A 27662-nucleotide genomic window follows, 5' to 3' on the forward strand; every position below is an offset into this window, starting at 1 on the left:
GTGGTCCTGAGAGGGTTCTGGTGGTCCTCAGGGGGTTCTGGTGGTCCTGAGAGGGTTCTGGTGGTCCTCATGGGGTTCTGGTGGTCCTCAGGGGGTTCTGGTGGTCCTGAGAGGGTTCTGGTGGTCCTCAGGGGGTTCTGGTGGTCCTGAGAGGGTTCTGGTGGTCCTCAGGGGGTTCTGGTGGTCCTGAGAGGGTTCTGGTGGTCCTCAGGGGGTTCTGGTGGTCCTCATGGGGTTCTGGTGGTCCTGAGAGGGTTCTGGTGGTCCTCATGGGGTTCTGGTGGTCCTGAGAGGGTTCTGGTGGTCCTCAGGGGGTTCTGGTGGTCCTCATGGGGTTCTGGTGGTCCTGAGAGGGTTCTGGTGGTCCTCAGGGGGTTCTGGTGGTCCTCAGGGGGTTCTGGTGGTCCTCAGGGGGTTCTGGTGGTCCTCAGGGGGTTCTGGTGGTCCTGAGAGGGTTCTGGTGGTCCTCATGGGGTTCTGGTGGTCCTGAGAGGGTTCTGGTGGTCCTCAGGGGGTTCTGGTGGTCCTCAGGGGGTTCTGGTGGTCCTCCTGATCTGGTTCTTTAGTTTCTTAGATTAAAATGGAGACGATTGTGAAGTAAAATGAGTGTAAATGTGTTTTGTATTTTAGATTCCAGAGTTCTCTCGGTGAGCTTCATGATGTGGGAACTTCTTCAGGACGGTTGGAAAACCATTTCAGGTGACGACCTCATGAAGCTCATCCAGAAAGTCCAGAACCTAAAGTCCAGAACCTAAAGTCCAGAACCTAAAGTCCAGAACATGTGGAAAGTTCTGGTTCACACATTCGATATTGAAACAGTCCTTTTAATGTGACTTCCTGGTTGTGCCGATCATGTGACATGGCTGTTACCATAGCAACCAGGTCAGTTTGGGTTTCACACATGAAACAGTTCAAACACTAAGTCTATATATAGCACAGGTTTATCTTCAATCTAAAGTTCTCTTCATTTAAACTCTCAAAGGAACAAAACAAGAGCGAGAAGGGTCAAGGGTCATTTCAGCTGGACAAGGGTTAGGCTCAGGGTCAGATTTATGGTCAGGGTTAGGCTCAGGGTCAGGGTTAGGCTCGGGGTCAGGGCCTGTAACACATTTATAAACATGATATAATTGATGATTGAATCAGCTCGTTAACGATGTTAATAATAAACGCTGTTTAAGGCTTTTACCTGGACACGCCTGTGGTGAGTATTCACCTGACACGTCACCTGACACGACACCTGACACGACACCTGACACGACACCTGACACGACACCTGACACGACACCTGACACGTCACCTGACACGACACCTGACACGACACCTGACACGTCACCTGACACGACACCTGACACGACACCTGACACGTCACCTGACACGACACCTGACACGACACCTGACACGACACCTGACACGTCACCTGACACGACACCTGACACGACACCTGACACGTCACCTGACACGACACCTGACACGTCACCTGACACGTCACCTGACACGTCACCTGACACGACACCTGACACGACACCTGACACGACACCTGACACGACACCTGACACGACACCTGACACGTCACCTGACACGTCACCTGACACGACACCTGACACGACACCTGACACGACACCTGACACGACACCTGACACGTCACCTGACACGTCACCTGACACGTCACCTGACACGTCACCTGACACGTCACCTGACACGTCACCTGACACGTCACCTGACACGACACCTGACACGTCACCTGACACGACACCTGACACGTCACCTGACACGTCACCTGACACGACACCTGACACGTCACCTGACACGACACCTGACACGACACCTGACACGACACCTGACACGACACCTGACACGTCACCTGACACGTCACACGACACCTGACACGACACCTGACACGACACCTGACACGACACCTGACACGACACCTGACACGTCACCTGACACGTCACACGACACCTGACACGACACCTGACACGTCACACGACACCTGACACGACACCTGACACGTCACACGACACCTGACACGTCACCTGACACGTCACCTGACACGTCACCTGACACGACACCTGACACGACACCTGACACGTCACCTGACACGACACCTGACACGACACCTGACACGTCACCTGACACGTCACCTGACACGACACCTGACACGACACCTGACACGTCACCTGACACGACACCTGACACGTCACCTGACACGACACCTGACACGACACCTGACACGACACCTGACACGACACCTGACACGACACCTGACACGTCACCTGACACGACACCTGACACGTCACCTGACACGACACCTGACACGACACCTGACACGACACCTGACACGACACCTGACACGACACCTGACACGTCACCTGACACGACACCTGACACGACACCTGACACGACACCTGACACGACACCTGACACGACACCTGACACGTCACCTGACACGACACCTGACACGACACCTGACACGACACCTGACACGTCACCTGACACGACACCTGACACGTCACCTGACACGACACCTGACACGTCACGACACCTGACACGTCACCTGACACGTCACCTGACACGACACCTGACACGTCACGTCACCTGACACGACACCTGACACGACACCTGACACGACACCTGACACGACACCTGACACGACACCTGACACGTCACCTGACACGACACCTGACACGTCACCTGACACGACACCTGACACGACACCTGACACGACACCTGACACGACACCTGACACGACACCTGACACGTCACCTGACACGACACCTGACACGACACCTGACACGACACCTGACACGACACCTGACACGACACCTGACACGACACCTGACACGACACCTGACACGTCACCTGACACGACACCTGACACGACACCTGACACGACACCTGACACGTCACCTGACACGACACCTGACACGTCACCTGACACGACACCTGACACGACACCTGACACGACACCTGACACGACACCTGACACGACACCTGACACGACACCTGACACGACACCTGACACGTCACCTGACACGTCACACGACACCTGACACGACACCTGACACGTCACACGACACCTGACACGACACCTGACACGTCACACGACACCTGACACGTCACCTGACACGACACCTGACACGTCACCTGACACGTCACCTGACACGACACCTGACACGACACCTGACACGTCACCTGACACGACACCTGACACGTCACCTGACACGACACCTGACACGACACCTGACACGACACCTGACACGACACCTGACACGACACCTGACACGTCACCTGACACGACACCTGACACGTCACCTGACACGACACCTGACACGACACCTGACACGACACCTGACACGACACCTGACACGACACCTGACACGTCACCTGACACGACACCTGACACGACACCTGACACGACACCTGACACGACACCTGACACGACACCTGACACGTCACCTGACACGACACCTGACACGACACCTGACACGACACCTGACACGACACCTGACACGTCACCTGACACGACACCTGACACGTCACCTGACACGACACCTGACACGTCACGACACCTGACACGTCACCTGACACGTCACCTGACACGACACCTGACACGTCACCTGACACGACACCTGACACGACACCTGACACGACACCTGACACGACACCTGACACGACACCTGACACGTCACCTGACACGACACCTGACACGTCACCTGACACGACACCTGACACGACACCTGACACGACACCTGACACGACACCTGACACGACACCTGACACGACACCTGACACGTCACCTGACACGACACCTGACACGACACCTGACACGACACCTGACACGACACCTGACACGACACCTGACACGACACCTGACACGACACCTGACACGACACCTGACACGTCACCTGACACGACACCTGACACGACACCTGACACGTCACCTGACACGACACCTGACACGACACCTGACACGTCACCTGACACGACACCTGACACGTCACCTGACACGTCACCTGACACGACACCTGACACGACACCTGACACGTCACCTGACACGACACCTGACACGTCACCTGACACGACACCTGACACGACACCTGACACGACACCTGACACGACACCTGACACGACACCTGACACGTCACCTGACACGACACCTGACACGTCACCTGACACGACACCTGACACGACACCTGACACGACACCTGACACGACACCTGACACGTCACCTGACACGACACCTGACACGACACCTGACACGACACCTGACACGACACCTGACACGACACCTGACACGTCACCTGACACGACACCTGACACGACACCTGACACGACACCTGACACGTCACCTGACACGACACCTGACACGTCACCTGACACGACACCTGACACGTCACCTGACACGACACCTGACACGACACCTGACACGACACCTGACACGACACCTGACACGACACCTGACACGTCACCTGACACGACACCTGACACGTCACCTGACACGACACCTGACACGACACCTGACACGACACCTGACACGACACCTGACACGACACCTGACACGACACCTGACACGTCACCTGACACGACACCTGACACGACACCTGACACGACACCTGACACGACACCTGACACGACACCTGACACGACACCTGACACGACACCTGACACGACACCTGACACGACACCTGACACGACACCTGACACGTCACCTGACACGACACCTGACACGACACCTGACACGTCACCTGACACGACACCTGACACGACACCTGACACGTCACCTGACACGACACCTGACACGTCACCTGACACGTCACCTGACACGACACCTGACACGACACCTGACACGTCACCTGACACGACACCTGACACGTCACCTGACACGACACCTGACACGACACCTGACACGACACCTGACACGACACCTGACACGACACCTGACACGTCACCTGACACGACACCTGACACGTCACCTGACACGACACCTGACACGACACCTGACACGACACCTGACACGACACCTGACACGTCACCTGACACGACACCTGACACGACACCTGACACGACACCTGACACGACACCTGACACGACACCTGACACGTCACCTGACACGACACCTGACACGACACCTGACACGACACCTGACACGTCACCTGACACGACACCTGACACGTCACCTGACACGACACCTGACACGTCACGACACCTGACACGTCACCTGACACGTCACCTGACACGACACCTGACACGTCACCTGACACGACACCTGACACGACACCTGACACGACACCTGACACGACACCTGACACGACACCTGACACGTCACCTGACACGACACCTGACACGTCACCTGACACGACACCTGACACGACACCTGACACGACACCTGACACGACACCTGACACGACACCTGACACGACACCTGACACGTCACCTGACACGACACCTGACACGACACCTGACACGACACCTGACACGACACCTGACACGACACCTGACACGACACCTGACACGACACCTGACACGTCACCTGACACGACACCTGACACGACACCTGACACGACACCTGACACGTCACCTGACACGACACCTGACACGTCACCTGACACGACACCTGACACGACACCTGACACGACACCTGACACGACACCTGACACGACACCTGACACGACACCTGACACGTCACCTGACACGTCACACGACACCTGACACGACACCTGACACGTCACACGACACCTGACACGACACCTGACACGTCACACGACACCTGACACGTCACCTGACACGACACCTGACACGTCACCTGACACGTCACCTGACACGACACCTGACACGACACCTGACACGTCACCTGACACGACACCTGACACGTCACCTGACACGTCACCTGACACGACACCTGACACGACACCTGACACGACACCTGACACGACACCTGACACGACACCTGACACGTCACCTGACACGACACCTGACACGTCACCTGACACGACACCTGACACGACACCTGACACGACACCTGACACGACACCTGACACGACACCTGACACGTCACCTGACACGACACCTGACACGTCACCTGACACGACACCTGACACGACACCTGACACGACACCTGACACGACACCTGACACGTCACCTGACACGACACCTGACACGACACCTGACACGACACCTGACACGACACCTGACACGTCACCTGACACGACACCTGACACGTCACGACACCTGACACGTCACCTGACACGTCACCTGACACGACACCTGACACGTCACCTGACACGACACCTGACACGACACCTGACACGACACCTGACACGACACCTGACACGTCACCTGACACGACACCTGACACGACACCTGACACGACACCTGACACGACACCTGACACGACACCTGACACGACACCTGACACGTCACCTGACACGACACCTGACACGACACCTGACACGACACCTGACACGACACCTGACACGACACCTGACACGACACCTGACACGACACCTGACACGACACCTGACACGTCACCTGACACGACACCTGACACGACACCTGACACGACACCTGACACGTCACCTGACACGACACCTGACACGTCACCTGACACGTCACCTGACACGACACCTGACACGTCACCTGACACGACACCTGACACGACACCTGACACGACACCTGACACGTCACCTGACACGTCACACGACACCTGACACGACACCTGACACGTCACCTGACACGACACCTGACACGACACCTGACACGTCACCTGACACGACACCTGACACGACACCTGACACGACACCTGACACGACACCTGACACGTCACCTGACACGTCACACGACACCTGACACGACACCTGACACGACACCTGACACGACACCTGACACGTCACCTGACACGACACCTGACACGACACCTGACACGACACCTGACACGACACCTGACACGACACCTGACACGACACCTGACACGACACCTGACACGACACCTGACACGACACCTGACACGTCACCTGACACGTCACCTGACACGTCACCTGACACGACACCTGACACGACACCTGACACGACACCTGACACGACACCTGACACGACACCTGACACGACACCTGACACGTCACCTGACACGACACCTGACACGACACCTGACACGACACCTGACACGACACCTGACACGTCACCTGACACGTCACACGACACCTGACACGACACCTGACACGTCACACGACACCTGACACGTCACCTGACACGACACACGACACCTGACACGACACCTGACACGACACACGACACCTGACACGACACCTGACACGTCACACGACACCTGACACGACACCTGACACGACACACGTCACCTGACACGACACACGACACCTGACACGTCACCTGACACGACACACGACACCTGACACGACACCTGACACGACACACGACACCTGACACGTCACCTGACACGTCACACGACACCTGACACGACACCTGACACGTCACACGACACCTGACACGTCACCTGACACGACACCTGACACGACACCTGACACGACACCTGACACGTCACCTGACACGTCACCTGACACGACACCTGACACGACACCTGACACGACACCTGACACGACACCTGACACGACACCTGACACGACACCTGACACGACACCTGACACGTCACCTGACACGACACCTGACACGTCACCTGACACGACACCTGACACGTCACACGACACCTGACACGTCACACGACACCTGACACGTCACCTGACACGACACCTGACACGACACCTGACACGACACCTGACACGTCACCTGACACGACACCTGACACGACACCTGACACGTCACCTGACACGTCACCTGACACGACACCTGACACGTCACCTGACACGACACCTGACACGACACCTGACACGACACCTGACACGACACCTGACACGTCACCTGACACGTCACACGACACCTGACACGACACCTGACACGACACCTGACACGACACCTGACACGACACCTGACACGTCACCTGACACGTCACACGACACCTGACACGACACCTGACACGTCACACGACACCTGACACGACACCTGACACGTCACACGACACCTGACACGTCACCTGACACGACACCTGACACGTCACCTGACACGTCACCTGACACGACACCTGACACGACACCTGACACGTCACCTGACACGACACCTGACACGTCACCTGACACGACACCTGACACGACACCTGACACGACACCTGACACGACACCTGACACGACACCTGACACGTCACCTGACACGACACCTGACACGTCACCTGACACGACACCTGACACGACACCTGACACGACACCTGACACGACACCTGACACGACACCTGACACGTCACCTGACACGACACCTGACACGACACCTGACACGACACCTGACACGACACCTGACACGTCACCTGACACGACACCTGACACGACACCTGACACGACACCTGACACGTCACCTGACACGACACCTGACACGTCACCTGACACGACACCTGACACGTCACGACACCTGACACGTCACCTGACACGTCACCTGACACGACACCTGACACGTCACCTGACACGACACCTGACACGACACCTGACACGACACCTGACACGACACCTGACACGACACCTGACACGTCACCTGACACGACACCTGACACGTCACCTGACACGACACCTGACACGACACCTGACACGACACCTGACACGACACCTGACACGACACCTGACACGACACCTGACACGTCACCTGACACGACACCTGACACGACACCTGACACGACACCTGACACGACACCTGACACGACACCTGACACGACACCTGACACGACACCTGACACGACACCTGACACGTCACCTGACACGACACCTGACACGACACCTGACACGACACCTGACACGTCACCTGACACGACACCTGACACGTCACCTGACACGTCACCTGACACGACACCTGACACGACACCTGACACGACACCTGACACGACACCTGACACGACACCTGACACGTCACCTGACACGTCACACGACACCTGACACGACACCTGACACGTCACACGACACCTGACACGACACCTGACACGTCACACGACACCTGACACGTCACCTGACACGACACCTGACACGTCACCTGACACGTCACCTGACACGACACCTGACACGACACCTGACACGTCACCTGACACGACACCTGACACGTCACCTGACACGACACCTGACACGACACCTGACACGACACCTGACACGACACCTGACACGACACCTGACACGTCACCTGACACGACACCTGACACGTCACCTGACACGACACCTGACACGACACCTGACACGACACCTGACACGACACCTGACACGACACCTGACACGACACCTGACACGACACCTGACACGACACCTGACACGACACCTGACACGACACCTGACACGTCACCTGACACGACACCTGACACGACACCTGACACGACACCTGACACGTCACCTGACACGTCACCTGACACGACACCTGACACGTCACCTGACACGACACCTGACACGTCACGACACCTGACACGTCACCTGACACGTCACCTGACACGACACCTGACACGTCACCTGACACGACACCTGACACGACACCTGACACGACACCTGACACGACACCTGACACGACACCTGACACGTCACCTGACACGACACCTGACACGTCACCTGACACGACACCTGACACGACACCTGACACGACACCTGACACGACACCTGACACGACACCTGACACGACACCTGACACGTCACCTGACACGACACCTGACACGACACCTGACACGACACCTGACACGACACCTGACACGACACCTGACACGACACCTGACACGACACCTGACACGACACCTGACACGTCACCTGACACGACACCTGACACGACACCTGACACGACACCTGACACGTCACCTGACACGACACCTGACACGTCACCTGACACGTCACCTGACACGACACCTGACACGTCACCTGACACGACACCTGACACGACACCTGACACGACACCTGACACGTCACCTGACACGTCACACGACACCTGACACGACACCTGACACGTCACCTGACACGACACCTGACACGACACCTGACACGTCACCTGACACGACACCTGACACGACACCTGACACGACACCTGACACGACACCTGACACGTCACCTGACACGTCACACGACACCTGACACGACACCTGACACGACACCTGACACGACACCTGACACGACACCTGACACGTCACCTGACACGACACCTGACACGACACCTGACACGACACCTGACACGACACCTGACACGACACCTGACACGACACCTGACACGACACCTGACACGACACCTGACACGACACCTGACACGTCACCTGACACGACACCTGACACGACACCTGACACGACACCTGACACGACACCTGACACGACACCTGACACGACACCTGACACGACACCTGACACGACACCTGACACGACACCTGACACGTCACCTGACACGTCACACGACACCTGACACGACACCTGACACGTCACACGACACCTGACACGTCACCTGACACGACACACGACACCTGACACGACACCTGACACGACACACGACACCTGACACGACACCTGACACGTCACACGACACCTGACACGACACCTGACACGACACACGTCACCTGACACGACACACGACACCTGACACGTCACCTGACACGACACACGACACCTGACACGACACCTGACACGACACACGACACCTGACACGTCACCTGACACGTCACACGACACCTGACACGACACCTGACACGTCACACGACACCTGACACGTCACCTGACACGACACCTGACACGACACCTGACACGACACCTGACACGTCACCTGACACGTCACCTGACACGACACCTGACACGACACCTGACACGACACCTGACACGACACCTGACACGACACCTGACACGACACCTGACACGACACCTGACACGTCACCTGACACGACACCTGACACGTCACCTGACACGACACCTGACACGTCACACGACACCTGACACGTCACACGACACCTGACACGTCACCTGACACGACACCTGACACGACACCTGACACGACACCTGACACGTCACCTGACACGACACCTGACACGTCACCTGACACGACACCTGACACGTCACCTGACACGTCACCTGACACGACACCTGACACGTCACCTGACACGACACCTGACACGACACCTGACACGACACCTGACACGTCACCTGACACGTCACCTGACACGACACCTGACACGACACCTGACACGACACCTGACACGACACCTGACACGACACCTGACACGACACCTGACACGACACCTGACACGACACCTGACACGACACCTGACACGACACCTGACACGACACCTGACACGTCACCTGACACGTCACACGACACCTGACACGACACCTGACACGTCACACGACACCTGACACGTCACCTGACACGACACACGACACCTGACACGACACCTGACACGACACACGACACCTGACACGACACCTGACACGTCACACGACACCTGACACGACACCTGACACGACACACGACACCTGACACGACACCTGACACGTCACACGACACCTGACACGTCACCTGACACGACACACGACACCTGACACGACACCTGACACGACACACGACACCTGACACGACACCTGACACGTCACACGACACCTGACACGTCACCTGACACGTCACCTGACACGACACCTGACACGACACCTGACACGACACCTGACACGACACCTGACACGACACCTGACACGACACCTGACACGACACCTGACACGTCACACGTCACCTGACACGTCACCTGACACGACACACGACACCTGACACGACACCTGACACGACACCTGACACCTGACACGACACCTGACACGTCACCTGACACGACACACGACACCTGACACGACACACGACACCTGACACGACACCTGACACGACACACGACACCTGACACGTCACCTGACACGACACCTGACACGACACCTGACACGACACCTGACACGTCACCTGACACGTCACCTGACACGTCACCTGACACGACACCTGACACGACACCTGACACGACACCTGACACGACACCTGACACGACACCTGACACGTCACCTGACACGACACCTGACACGACACCTGACACGACACCTGACACGACACCTGACACGACACCTGACACGACACCTGACACGTCACCTGACACGTCACACGACACCTGACACGACACCTGACACGTCACACGACACCTGACACGTCACACGTCACCTGACACGTCACCTGACACGACACACGACACCTGACACGTCACCTGACACGACACACGACACCTGACACGACACACGACACCTGACACGTCACCTGACACGACACACGACACCTGACACGACACCTGACACGACACACGACACCTGACACGACACCTGACACGACACCTGACACGACACACGTCACCTGACACGACACCTGACACGACACCTGACACGACACCTGACACGACACCTGACACGTCACACGACACCTGACACGACACCTGACACGACACACGACACCTGACACGACACCTGACACGACACCTGACACGACACCTGACACGACACCTGACACGACACCTGACACGACACCTGACACGACACCTGACACGACACCTGACACGACACCTGACACGACACCTGACACGACACCTGACACGACACCTGACACGTCACCTGACACGACACCTGACACGTCACCTGACACGACACCTGACACGTCACCTGACACGACACCTGACACGTCACCTGACACGACACCTGACACGACACCTGACACGACACCTGACACGTCACCTGACACGACACCTGACACGTCACCTGACACGTCACCTGACACGTCACCTGACACGACACCTGACACGACACCTGACACGACACCTGACACGACACCTGACACGACACCTGACACGACACCTGACACGACACCTGACACGACACCTGACACGACACCTGACACGACACCTGACACGACACCTGACACGACACACGACACGTCACACGACACCTGACACGACACCTGACACGTCACCTGACACGTCACCTGACACGACACCTGACACGTCACACGACACCTGACACGACACCTGACACGACACCTGACACGACACCTGACACGACACCTGACACGACACCTGACACGACACCTGACACGTCACCTGACACGACACCTGACACGACACCTGACACGACACCTGACACGACACCTGACACGTCACCTGACACGTCACCTGACACGTCACCTGACACGTCACCTGACACGACACCTGACACGACACCTGACACGACACCTGACACGACACCTGACACGACACCTGACACGACACCTGACACGTCACCTGACACGTCACCTGACACGTCACACGACACCTGACACGACACCTGACACGACACACGACACCTGACACGTCACCTGACACGACACACGACACCTGACACCTGACACGTCACACGACACCTGACACGACACCTGACACAACACACGTCACCTGACACCTGACACGTCACACGACACCTGACACGACACCTGACACGACACCTGACACGTCACCTGACACGTCACCTGACACGTCACCTGACACGTCACCTGACACGTCACCTGACACGACACCTGACACGACACCTGACACGACACCTGACACGACACCTGACACGACACCTGACACGTCACCTGACACGTCACACGACACCTGACACGACACCTGACACGACACACGACACCTGACACGTCACCTGACACGACACACGACACCTGACACCTGACACGTCACACGACACCTGACACGACACCTGACACAACACACGTCACCTGACACCTGACACGTCACACGACACCTGACACGACACCTGACACGTCACCTGACACGACACACGACACCTGACACCTGACACGTCACACGACACCTGACACGACACCTGACACGACACACGACACCTGACACCTGACACGTCACACGTCACCTGACACGACACCTGACACGACACCTGACACGACACCTGACACGTCACACGACACCTGACACGACACCTGACACGACACACGTCACCTGACACGTCACCTGACACGACACCTGACACGACACCTGACACGACACCTGACACGACACCTGACACGTCACACGACACCTGACACGACACCTGACACGACACACGACACCTGACCTGACACGACACCTGACACGACACCTGACACGACACCTGACACGACACCTGACACCTGACACGACACCTGACACGTCACACGACACCTGACACGACACCTGACACGACACCTGACACGACACCTGACACGACACCTGACACGACACCTGACACGTCACACGACACGTCACACGACACCTGACACGACACCTGACACGACACCTGACACGTCACCTGACACGACACCTGACACGTCACCTGACACGTCACCTGACACGACACCTGACACGACACCTGACACGACACCTGACACGTCACATGACACGTCACCTGACACGTCACCTGACACGTCACCTGACACGTCACCTGACACGTCACCTGACACGACACCTGACACGACACCTGACACGTCACCTGACACGTCACCTGACACGTCACCTGACACGACACCTGACACGTCACCTGACACGACACCTGACACGACACGTCACATGACACATGACACGTCACCTGACACGTCACACGACACCTGACATGAAACGTCACCTGACACGTCACCTGACACGTCACCTGACACGTCACCTGACACGTCACACGACACCTGACATGAAACGTCACCTGACACGACACATGTTTCTACGTCATTTATTCTTTTAAGGATTTGTTGCCTTTATTACACAGAACAGCTCATTGTGAAACGGGGTTAAGAGAGTAGGGAGGACATGCAGCAAACTGTCCCCACTCTGCATCTGCACGTGGAGCATGTGTGCTGCCTCGTTAACCACTCCACCACCGACAAACAAACACCAAAACAAACCCCATTTGAGGCTGATTTATCTTTGAGCCCAAATCACAACACAAATTTTGTAAAATGTGATCATCATGTGATCATCATGTGATTATCCTAAATGATCCATTGATGGTCTTAAACATGTGTTGATGGTCTTAAGCATGTGTTGATGGTCTTAAGCATGTGTTGATGGTCTTAAGCATGTGTTGATGGTCTTAAGCATGTGTTGATGGTCTTAAGCATGTGTTGATGGTCTTAAGCATGTGTTGATGGTCTTAAACATGTGTTGATGGTCTTAAGCATGTGTTGATGGTCTTAAGCATGTGTTGATGGTCTTAAACATGTGTTGATGGTCTTAAACATGTGTTGATGGTCTTAAACATGTGTTGATGGTCTTAAACATGTGTTGATGGTCTTAAGCATGTGTTGATGGTCTTAAGCATGTGTTGATGGTCTTAAACATGTGTTGATGGTCTTAAGCATGTGTTGATGGTCTTAAACATGTGTTGATGGTCTTAAACATGTGTTGATGGTCTTAAACATGTGTTGATGGTCTTAAACATGTGTTGATGGTCTTAAGCATGTGTTGATGGTCTTAAACATGTGTTGATGGTCTTAAACATGTGTTGATGGTCTTAAACATGTGTTGATGGTCTTAAACATGTGTTGATGGTCTTAAGCATGTGTTGATGGTCTTAAACATGTGTTGATGGTCTTAAGCATGTGTTGATGGTCTTAAACATGTGTTGATGGTCTTAAGCATGTGTTGATGGTCTTAAACATGTGTTGATGGTCTTAAACATGTGTTGATGGTCTTAAACATGTGTTGATGGTCTTAAACATGTGTTGATGGTCTTAAGCATGTGTTGATGGTCTTAAACATGTGTTGATGGTCTTAAACATGTGTTGATGGTCTTAAGCATGTGTTGATGGTCTTAAGCATGTGTTGATGGTCTTAAGCATGTGTTGATGGTCTTAAACATGTGTTGATGGTCTTAAGCATGTGTTGATGGTCTTAAGCATGTGTTGATGGTCTTAAACATGTGTTGATGGTCTTAAACATGTGTTGATGGTCTTAAGCATGTGTTGATGGTCTTAAACATGTGTTGATGGTCTTAAGCATGTGTTGATGGTCTTAAACATGTGTTGATGGTCTTAAGCATGTGTTGATGGTCTTAAGCATGTGTTGATGGTCTTAAGCATGTGTTGATGGTCTTAAACATGTGTTGATGGTCTTAAGCATGTGTTGATGGTCTTAAACATGTGTTGATGGTCTTAAGCATGTGTTGATGGTCTTAAGCATGTGTTGATGGTCTTAAACATGTGTTGATGGTCTTAAACATGTGTTGATGGTCTTAAACATGTGTTGATGGTCTTAAGCATGTGTTGATGGTCTTAAGCATGTGTTGATGGTCTTAAGCATGTGTTGATGGTCTTAAGCATGTGTTGTTTGTTTCAGGTGCGATGGATTCGGAGGCGGAGCTGTCGGTGTCGGAGGCGGAGCTTGGCGCTGACTTCATCACGGTGGAGCTGGACACGCAGCCGATCGAGTACGTGGTCAAATGGGCCGAGGTCGGGTCAAAGTTCACCATCTCCTGCCTCAAAGCTGAGCCATCCGAGCTCGGTGACGCCCTGAAAAGAGACGACAGCGAATCAGAGCTCACCGAGGCGCTGCGGGTCGACCAATCAGAGGTGAGAATCAAGAATCACAGCCGCTTTAGATCAGTGTCCAATTGTGCCTGGGGGCGGGGCTGGGGCGCGGGGGCGGGGCGCCCATTATTGGAGGCGGCGTCGAGGCCCCGGCCTCAATAATGGGAGGAGCTGATTTCATTAGAAAAGGTAGAAATGTCATTGTAAACATGAACCACACGACGACAGAGCGCACAGTCCCGGTCCCGGTCCCGGCTCTGGTCCCGGTCCCGGCTCTGGTCCCGGCTCTGGTCCCGGTCCCGGCTCTGGTCCCGGCTCTGGTCCCGGTCCCGGCTCTGGTCCCGGTCTCTAACCGGTCTTTTCCTGTAGTTGCAGATCGACGTGGGCGACTCGTTCCTGGCGCCGTACGAGGAGGTTTATTGTGATCCCGCTGACGTCACTCACAGCGTCGAGGTCCGGACCGACTGGGACTCTGAGTCGGACCAGGAGCTGGAGCTGGACCTGGGCCCGGACCAGATGAGCGAGGTGGTCCTGGAGAGTTCTCAGCCGGACTCGGACCAGGACCAGGACCAGGACCAGTCTGAGTCTGAGGAGCGTCAGTATCGCTGCACCTACTGTGGCAAAGCCTACAGCCACGCCTCCAGCCTGTACCGCCACCAGCAGAGCCACACGGGCAAGAGCAGCGCCAAGAGGCCCCCCCACGAGTCCCGACCCCACACCTGCCCCCACTGCGGCCTCAGCTTCAAGGGCAGCAGGTGAGGCCCGCTCCTGACCCGCTCCTGACCCGCTCCTGACCGCTGCTGACCGCTCCTGACCGCTCCTGACCGCTGCTGACCGCTCCTGACCGCTCCTGACCGCTCCTGACCGCTCCTGACCGCTCCTGACCCGCTCCTGACCCGCTGCTGACCGCTCCTGACCGCTCCTGACCGCTCCTGACCCGCTCCTGACCGCTCCTGACCGCTCCTGACCGCTCCTGACCCGCTCCTGACCGCTGCTGACCGCTGCTGACCGCTCCTGACCGCTGCTGACCGCTCCTGACCCGCTTCTGACCCGCTCCTGACCGCTGCTGACCGCTCCTGACCGCTGCTGACCGCTCCTGACCGCTCCTGACCGCTCCTGACCTGCTCCTGACCCGCTCCTGACCCGCTGCTGACCGCTCCTGACCGCTCCTGACCGCTCCTGACCGCTGTCATAAACATAAAGACGATTCTCAGACTTGTTTTAAATCTTTATTGAAGGTTTTTGTCTGACTTAGTTTGGTGGGAGGGGCTTAATCCCTCTGTGATGTCATCAATGTGCGACGTGTCGTTAAAAACACAAACGATTGCGTCATTTGCTTGGAGTTGTGTCCTTGGTTACCGTGCGGTTGCCAGGTAATGGTTGTAGATCTAAACGTGGTCATATCTTTAAATCAGAATGACAGTCAAAACCTGTTCCCACATGCACCTGTCACATGCACCTGTCACATGCACCTGTCACATGCACCTGGCACATGCACCTGTCACATGCACCTGTCACATGCACCTGTCACATGCACCTGTCACATGCTCCTGGCACATGCTCCTGGCACATGCACCTGTCACATGCTCCTGGCACATGCACCTGTCACATGCACCTGTCACATGCACCTGTCACATGCTCCTGGCACATGCACCTGGCACATGCACCTGTCACATGCTCCTGGCACATGCACCTGTCACATGCACCTGTCACATGCACCTGTCACATGCACCTGTCACATGCACCTGGCACATGCACCTGTCACATGCTCCTGTCACATGCTCCTGGCACATGCTCCTGGCACATGCACCTGTCACATGCTCCTGGCACATGCACCTGTCACATGCACCTGTCACATGCACCTGTCACATGCACCTGTCACATGCTCCTGGCACATGCACCTGTCACATGCACCTGCCACATGCTCCTGGCACATGCACCTGTCACATGCTCCTGTCACATGCACCTGTCACATGCTCCTGTCACATGCTCCTGTCACATGCTCCTGTCACATGCACCTGTCACATGCGCCTGTCACATGCACCTGTCACATGCACCTGTCACATGCGCCTGTCACATGCGCCTGTCACATGCGCCTGTCACATGCACCTGTCACATGCTCCTGTCACATGCACCTGTCACATGCACCTGTCACATGCTCCTGTCACATGCACCTGTCACATGCACCTGTCACATGCACCTGTCACATGCACCTGTCACATGCTCCTGTCACATGCACCTGTCACATGCACCTGTCATATGCACCTGTCACATGCTCCTGTCACATGCTCCTGTCACATGCACCTGTCACATGCACCTGTCACATGCACCTGTCACATGCTCCTGTCACATGCTCCTGTCACATGCACCTGTCACATGCACCTGTCACATGCTCCTGTCACATGCACCTGTCACATGCACCTGTCACATGCTCCTGTCACATGCTCCTGTCACATGCACCTGTCACATGCACCTGTCACATGCATGTCTCTAATATTCTTTTATTTCCAGGTCAAAACCATAAATTTTACATTTTAAAGATTCTTTTCTCAACTAAACAAAAGTCGTTGATTTGAATCATTGTCACGTTTGTGTTGAAGACGAAACGTCTTTAATTCTCTTCATTCTTGTCTCAGAAACAACAACAACAACAACAACAACAACAACAACACTTTTTACTGACGTTTTATCATTTCCAGATATTGTCAAGTTAAAGACACTTTTCTTCTGTTTGAGACTTTTCCACAAGAACAACAAATGATACATAACACGGGGCCCCAGGGCCCCTCACGTACAGGACGATGCCACAGGCCCCAGGGCCCTCACGTACGGCATGGGCTAGTTCACTGTACTTGCCAGGGGTGACAGGGGCGACAGGGCACCAGACATGCGGTGTAACAGGAGCAAACGCTCAGGGGCCTAATAATATTTCTTTCTTTATTTTTCAGCTTCATGTGTGAAACTCATTGACACATTATATATATATATATATATATATATATATATATATATATATATATATATATATATATATATAATGTGATGATGTGTTTTATGAACTTTAAGGAGATACAACGGTCATAAATCACTTGAATAAACTTTCAATACAAAAAGCTTCTGTTCCAGACGTGACACAGTCGTCGTCATGACAACAGCATCAACACAATCATGTCCTGCTCAGGACAAATGGACAATGTTCAGACGAGACTAAAGTGTGTTTAGTTCATGTTTGTGCTTCTGTGAGTGAAGCCGTGACAGTGCGACAGCTGCACATGTGCTTTCCCATCATGCATCACACTCACATGTAACATCCTCTTTTAATAAACAATGACAGGTGGGTCTTACCAGTGTGTGCAGGTCTGACCAGTGTGTGCAGGTCTGACCAGTGTGTGCAGGTCTGACCAGTGTGTGCAGGTCTGACCAGTGTGTGCAGGTCTGACCAGTGTGTGCAGGTCTGACCAGTGTGTGCAGGTCTGACCAGTGTGTGCAGGTCTGACCACTGTGTGCAGGTCTGACCAGTGTGCGCAGGTCTGACCAGTGCGCAGGTCTGACCAGTGTGCAGGTCTGACCAGTGTGTGCAGGTCTGACCAGTGTGTGCAGGTCTGACCAGTGTGTGCAGGTCTGACCAGTGCGCAGGTCTGACCAGTGTGCGCAGGTCTGACCAGTGTGCGCAGGTCTGACCAGTGCGCAGGTCTGACCAGTGTGCAGGTCTGACCAGTGTGTGCAGGTCTGACCAGTGTGTGCAGGTCTGACCAGTGTGTGCAGGTCTGACCACTGTGTGCAGGTCTGACCAGTGCGCAGGTCTGACCAGTGCGCAGGTCTGACCAGTGTGTGCAGGTTTGACCAGTGTGTGCAGGTCTGACCAGTGTGCGCAGGTCTGACCAGTGCGCAGGTCTGACCAGTGCGCAGGTCTGACCAGTGTGCGCAGGTCTGACCAGTGCGCAGGTCTGACCAGTGCGCAGGTCTGACCAGTGTGTGCAGGTCTGACCAGTGTGCAGGTCTGACCAGTGCGCAGGTCTGACCAGTGTGTGCAGGTCTGACCAGTGTGCAGGTCTGACCAGTGCGCAGGTCTGACCAGTGCGCAGGTCTGACCAGTGCGCAGGTCTGACCAGTGTGTGCAGGTCTGACCAGTGTGCGCAGGTCTGACCAGTGTGCGCAGGTCTGACCAGTGTGCAGGTCTGACCAGTGTGTGCAGGTCTGACCAGTGTGTGCAGGTCTGACCACTGTGTGCAGGTCTGACCTGTGCGCAGGTCTGACCAGTGCGCAGGTCTGACCAGTGCGTGCAGGTTTGACCAGTGTGTGCAGGTCTGACCAGTGTGCGCAGGTCTGACCAGTGCGCAGGTCTGACCAGTGTGCGCAGGTCTGACCAGTGCGCAGGTCTGACCAGTGTGCAGGTCTGACCAGTGTGTGCAGGTCTGACCAGTGTGTGCAGGTCTGACCACTGTGTGCAGGTCTGACCAGTGCGCAGGTCTGACCAGTGTGTGCAGGTTTGACCAGTGTGTGCAGGTCTGACCAGTGTGCGCAGGTCTGACCAGTGCGCAGGTCTGACCAGTGCGCAGGTCTGACCAGTGTGCGCAGGTCTGACCAGTGCGCAGGTCTGACCAGTGTGCAGGTCTGACCAGTGTGTGCAGGTCTGACCAGTGTGCAGGTCTGACCAGTGCGCATGTCTGACCAGTGTGTGCAGGTCTGACCAGTGTGCAGGTCTGACCAGTGTGCAGGTCTGACCAGTGTGCAGGTCTGACCAGTGCGCAGGTCTGACCAGTGCGCAGGTCTGACCAGTGCGCAGGTCTGACCAGTGCGTGCAGGTCTGACCAGTGTGCGCAGGTCTGACCAGTGTGCGCAGGTCTGACCAGTGTGCAGGTCTGACCAGTGTGCAGGTCTGATCAGTGTGTGCAGGTCTGACCAGTGTGTGCAGGTCTGACCACTGTGTGCAGGTCTGACCAGTGTGACGGTCTGACCAGTGTGTGCAGGTCTGACCAGTGTGTGCAGGTCTGACCAGTGTGCAGGTCTGACCACTGTGTGCAGGTCTGACCACTGTGTGCAGGTCTGACCACTGTGTGCAGGTCTGACCAGTGCGCAGGTCTGACCAGTGTGCGCAGGTCTGACCAGTGCGCAGGTCTGACCAGTGCGCAGGTCTGACCAGTGCGCAGGTCTGACCAGTGTGCAGGTCTGACCAGTGTGTGCAGGTCTGACCAGTGCGCAGGTCTGACCAGTGTGCAGGTCTGACCAGTATGTGCAGGTCTGACCAGTGCGCAGGTCTGACCAGTGCGCAGGTCTGACCAGTGTGCGCAGGTCTGACCAGTGCGCAGGTCTGACCAGTGTGCGCAGGTCTGACCAGTGCGCAGGTCTGACCAGTGTGTGCAGGTCTGACCAGTGTGTGCAGGTCTGACCAGTGTGCAGGTCTGACCAGTGTGTGCAGGTCTGACCAGTGTTTGCAGGTCTGACCAGTGTGTGCAGGTCTGACCAGTGTGTGCAGGTCTGACCAGTGTGTGCAGGTCTGACCAGTGTGTGCAGGTCTGACCAGTGTGTGCAGGTCTGACCAGTGTGTGCAGGTCTGACCACTGTGTGCAGGTCTGACCAGTGTGACGGTCTGACCAGTGTGTGCAGGTCTGACCAGTGTGACGGTCTGACCAGTGTGTGCAGGTCTGACCACTGTGTGCAGGTCTGACCAGTGTGTGCAGGTCTGACCAGTGTGCAGGTCTGACCAGTGTGTGCAGGTCTGACCAGTGCGCAGGTCTGACCAGTGTGCAGGTCTGACCAGTGTGTGCAGGTCTGACCAGTGCGCAGGTCTGACCAGTGCGCAGGTCTGACCAGTGCGCAGGTCTGACCAGTGCGCAGGTCTGACCAGTGTGTGCAGGTCTGACCAGTGTGTGCAGGTCTGACCAGTGTGCAGGTCTGACCAGTGTGTGCAGGTCTGACCAGTGTGTGCAGGTCTGACCAGTGTGTGCAGGTCTGACCAGTGTGTGCAGGTCTGACCAGTGTGTGCAGGTCTGACCAGTGTGTGCAGGTCTGACCAGTGTGTGCAGGTCTGACCAGTGCGCAGGTCTGACCAGTGTGCGCAGGTCTGACCAGTGCGCAGGTCTGACCAGTGCGCAGGTCTGACCAGTGCGCAGGTCTGACCAGTGTGACGGTCTGACCAGTGTGTGCAGGTCTGACCACTGTGTGCAGGTCTGACCAGTGTGACGGTCTGACCACTGTGTGCAGGTCTGACCACTGTGTGCAGGTCTGACCAGTGTGTGCAGGTCTGACCAGTGTGTGCAGGTCTGACCAGTGTGTGCAGGTCTGACCAGTGTGTGCAGGTCTGACCAGTGTGTGCAGGTCTGACCAGTGTGACGGTCTGACCAGTGTGTGCAGGTCTGACCAGTGTGCGCAGGTCTGACCAGTGTGCGCAGGTCTGACCAGTGTGCGCAGGTCTGACCAGTGTGCGCAGGTCTGACCAGTGTGCGCAGGTCTGACCACTGTGTGCAGGTCTGACCACTGTGTGCAGGTCTGACCACTGTGTGCAGGTCTGACCACTGTGCAGGTCTGACCAGTGTGTGCAGGTCTGACCAGTGTGTGCAGGTCTGACCAGTGCGCAGGTCTGACCAGTGTGCAGGTCTGACCAGTGTGTGCAGGTCTGACCAGTGCGCAGGTCTGACCAGTGCGCAGGTCTGACCAGTGCGCAGGTCTGACCAGTGCGCAGGTCTGACCAGTGTGTGCAGGTCTGACCAGTGTGTGCAGGTCTGACCAGTGCGCAGGTCTGACCAGTGTGCGCAGGTCTGACCAGTGCGCAGGTCTGACCAGTGCGCAGGTCTGACCAGTGCGCAGGTCTGACCAGTGTGACGGTCTGACCAGTGTGTGCAGGTCTGACCACTGTGTGCAGGTCTGACCAGTGTGACGGTCTGACCACTGTGTGCAGGTCTGACCACTGTGTGCAGGTCTGACCAGTGTGTGCAGGTCTGACCAGTGTGTGCAGGTCTGACCAGTGTGTGCAGGTCTGACCAGTGTGTGCAGGTCTGACCAGTGTGTGCAGGTCTGACCAGTGTGACGGTCTGACCAGTGTGTGCAGGTCTGACCAGTGTGCGCAGGTCTGACCAGTGTGCGCAGGTCTGACCAGTGTGCGCAGGTCTGACCAGTGTGCGCAGGTCTGACCAGTGTGCGCAGGTCTGACCACTGTGTGCAGGTCTGACCACTGTGTGCAGGTCTGACCACTGTGTGCAGGTCTGACCACTGTGCAGGTCTGACCAGTGTGTGCAGGTCTGACCAGTGTGTGCAGGTCTGACCACTGTGTGCAGGTCTGACCAGTGTGTGCAGGTCTGACCAGTGTGTGCAGGTCTGACCAGTGTGTGCAGGTCTGACCAGTGTGCGCAGGTCTGACCAGTGTGTGCAGGTCTGACCAGTGTGCGCAGGTCTGACCAGTGTGCAGGTCTGATCAGTGTGCGCAGGTCTGACCAGTGCGCGCAGGTCTGACCAGTGCGCGCAGGTCTGACCAGTGCGCGCAGGTCTGACCAGTGTGCAGGTCTGACCAGTGTGCAGGTCTGACCAGTGCGCGCAGGTCTGACCAGTGCGCGCAGGTCTGACCAGTGCGCAGGTCTGACCAGTGTGCGCAGGTCTGACCAGTGTGCGCAGGTCTGACCAGTGTGCGCAGGTCTGACCAGTGTGCGCAGGTCTGACCAGTGTGCGCAGGTCTGACCACTGTGTGCAGGTCTGACCAGTGTGACGGTCTGACCAGTGTGTGCAGGTCTGACCAGTGTGTGCAGGTCTGACCAGTGTGTGCAGGTCTGACCAGTGTGTGCAGGTCTGACCAGTGTGCGCAGGTCTGACCAGTGTGCGCAGGTCTGACCAGTGTGCAGGTCTGACCAGTGCGCGCAGGTCTGACCAGTGCGCGCAGGTCTGACCAGTGCGCGCAGGTCTGACCAGTGCGCGCAGGTCTGACCAGTGCGTGCAGGTTGTAACAGGTTAAAGTTAAAATACTTTCTTCAAAAGCCTGAAAACATCGACTAAATCTCCTGATTATCCACTATTAAATATATAAATATCTATCAAATACTGAATGATATTTGCAGGTGCAATGTATATGTCTCATGTCTCTCGTCTCACGTCTCTCGTCTCACGTCTCATGTCTCTTGTCCTCAGGATGCTGGGCAGTCACCTGCGTCTCCACGGGAAACGTCGCATTCATCCTTGTAACATTTGTGGGAAAGAGTTCAACCACAGCTCGAGTTTGTCTCGACATCGTCTCATCCACAAGAAGGGCAAAGGTCAGAAGGAGCACACGCCCACCCTGCACCCACGAGGACCCGCCCACCCACGAGGACCCGCCCACCCACGAGGACCCGCCCTGCACACGCTCAAGAGCAGGAGGCGGGGCAAACGTCCTCAATCCACTGCAGCCACGCCCCTCACCAAACTCTACGCCTGCCCCCAATGTGACATGAGCTTCAAGAGCTCCACCCAACTCAACAAGCACCAGGTGAGAGCCTCCGGCACCAGGTGAGAGCCTCCGGCACCAGGTGAGAGCCTCCGGCACCAGGTGAGAGCCTCCGGCACCAGGTGAGAGCCTCCGGCACCAGGTGAGAGCCTCCGGCACCAGGTGAGACACCAGGTGAGAGCCTCCGGCACCAGGTGAGACACCAGGTGAGAGCCTCCGGCACCAGGTGAGAGCCTCCGGCACCAGGTGAGAGCCTCCGGCACCAGGTGAGACACCAGGTGAGAGCCTCCGGCACCAGGTGAGAGCCTCCGGCACCAGGTGAGACACCAGGTGAGAGCCTCCGGCACCAGGTGAGACACCAGGTGAGAGCCTCCGGCACCAGGTGAGAGCCTCCGGCACCAGGTGAGAGCCTCCGGCACCAGGTGAGACACCAGGTGAGAGCCTCCGGCACCAGGTGAGACACCAGGTGAGAGCCTCTGGCAGGGGGAGCTCTAACTTTGTTCTGACCTCCACGTGACCTCTGACCTCCAGGTGACCCACGTGAAGGCGCTCCTCGGAGGTTTCCCGCCTAAAGACAAGGAGAACGTGTCCGAGTCTCAGTCGGACCTGAAGATCCGTCTGAAGTTGTGTTCTGGGGACAAACCCAACGTGTACGCGCTGTGCGAGCAGAGGAGGCGGGGCCTGTTGACCTCTGACCCCTCGTCCGCTTCGTCCGGCTCAGAGGAGGAGGAGCCTCCGGCGCGGGGGCGGTGTCACGGCTGCTCTCAGTGCGGCAAACGCTTTGGCCACGCCTCCGGCCTGACGCGGCACCTACAGACGCACATGAAGGGCCGACTTAGCCCCGCCCACCGGCGCTCGGGGAAAACCTACTCCTGCGCCATCTGCGGGAAGTCCTTCCTGCACTCGTCCTCCTTCAGCCGCCACAAGAGGGCGCACCGCGACCGCGAGCAGCAGGAGCGACTGCAGGAGACCGCCCCCATCGAGTCTGAGTCCGACTGAGCCCCGCCCACATGCTCCCCCAGAGCCACGCCCACTCCAGTCACATGAATCAGACCTGACTGACCTTATATGGGCTGCAGGAAGCCCCACCCCTTTCACCCTTTGGCCACGCCGCTCGCTCCAACTGTGGAATTCTGGGAAACACAGTCTCTGGACACGCCCAGTATTAGCCCCGCCCTCTTCAGGTCACGTCTGAAACCCAAACTGTTTTTGAAGCACTTTTTCTTTAAATCCATTTAGTTTTTTGACGTTTTCTTTCTTTTGCATCGTTTTTCCTCCAACTCCGGGCGGCTCCGCCTCTGAGCGGCTCCGGGCGGCTCCGCCTCTGAGCGGCTCGTTACAAAATCCAATTATTCGGGTCCAAATCCAATGAAATCTGGTAAACGAACCCAGTGTTGCTCAATCTGTGGTGCACGAGTCGTCTGTGTGAATAAAACTCCTCATATTTTTGTTTCTGATCGTCCGGGTTTAGTTTGCCTTTGTTTTCCTGTTGAAAGTCAAATATTAATGTATTAAAATAAAATGGGACAAATCTGGATAAATCTGTTCTAATTTAAACCAGTTTCAGGTCAAACTTCTCTTTTTAACCTGTTTTTATGGATTTGGTGAAACCTTAAGCCTGAGCTCCGCCCTCACGTGAGCTCCGCCCTGAGCTCCGCCCTCACTTGGATTGGACGTTCTGATGCTGTTCTGGTTATTTTAATAGTTGTGCTTTTCCCTCGTATTTATGAAATTGGACGATGTTGTAACATAAGGAAATAATTCTATTTAATGTCAGAAAAAAACTGTCTTTTCACCGGAAACGACGCTCAAATCCACAGTTTGTAAAGATCCACCAGCCCGACTCCGCCTGGGTCTGGACCCGGGTCTGGACCGGGTCTGGACCGGGTCTGGACTCGGGTCTGGACCGGGTCTGGACCGGGTCTGGACCGGGTCTGGACTCGGGTCTGGACCGGGTCTGGACTCGGGTCTGGACCGGGTCTGGACCGGGCGGAGTCGGGTCTGGACCGGGTCTGGACTCGGGTCTGGACCGGGTCTGGACCGGGCGGAGTCGGGTCTGGACTCGGGTCTGGACCGGGTCTGGACCGGGCGGAGTCGGGTCTGGACCGGGTCTGGACCGGGTCTGGACCGGGCGGAGTCGGGTCTGGACCGGGTCTGGACTCGGGTCTGGACCGGGTCTGGACTCGGGTCTGGACCGGGCGGAGTCGGGCTGTTGTTGTTGGTAGAGTTTGTGTTGTATCGTGTTCAAACCTTTTGTAATAAACATTTGAAAAAAATGTCTGGAGTTTCATTTGGTCCTGCTTTAGCCTCTTGGGGCCTGAGGGGGGCGACATTGAGGGCCTGGCTCATCTGTATTCAAATGTGCTCGTGCAATAGCAGTGTCCCCGCTGAGGGCCTTTGACAGGGCGGGGCCCAGAAGATATAGTGAGCCAATATGATCAGGCTCCGCCCCTTTGGACGTTTACGTTTGGAAATGTCCTGCTTTAGTCCTGGTTTAGTCCTGCTTTAGTCCTGGTTTAGTCCTGGTTTAGTCCTGCTTTAGTCCTGGTTTAGACCTGGTTTAGTCCTGCTTTAGTCCTGGTTTAGTCCTGGTTTAGTCCTGCTTTAGTCCTGG

At 56.3% G+C, this 27662-nt stretch overlaps 1 protein-coding gene across 2 annotated transcripts; it reads left to right on the plus strand.

The window, feature by feature from the left end:
- The first annotated feature begins 579 nt into the window (after positions 1-579).
- LOC140351214 (uncharacterized) lies at positions 580-27282 on the plus strand. Of its 2 annotated transcripts, none has more exons than XM_072436962.1 (5): positions 580-699; positions 16448-16680; positions 17014-17393; positions 24754-25090; positions 25580-27282. In XM_072436962.1, exons 1-5 carry the CDS (start codon positions 603-605, stop codon positions 26045-26047), a joined length of 1515 nt encoding a protein of 504 aa, XP_072293063.1. In that variant the 5' UTR covers positions 580-602; the 3' UTR covers positions 26048-27282. The 2 variants fall into 2 exon arrangements, with proteins under 2 accessions (XP_072293063.1, XP_072293062.1); XM_072436961.1 differs by having other exon boundaries at positions 17008-17393; positions 25580-27280.
- Positions 27283-27662: the final 380 nt, after the last annotated feature.

Source organism: Eucyclogobius newberryi, unplaced genomic scaffold (assembly GCF_026437365.1).
Source record: "Eucyclogobius newberryi isolate DKJ021-1_F unplaced genomic scaffold, fEucNew1.0.hap1 SCAF_8, whole genome shotgun sequence".
Taxonomy (NCBI): Eukaryota; Metazoa; Chordata; class Actinopteri; order Gobiiformes; family Gobiidae; genus Eucyclogobius; species Eucyclogobius newberryi.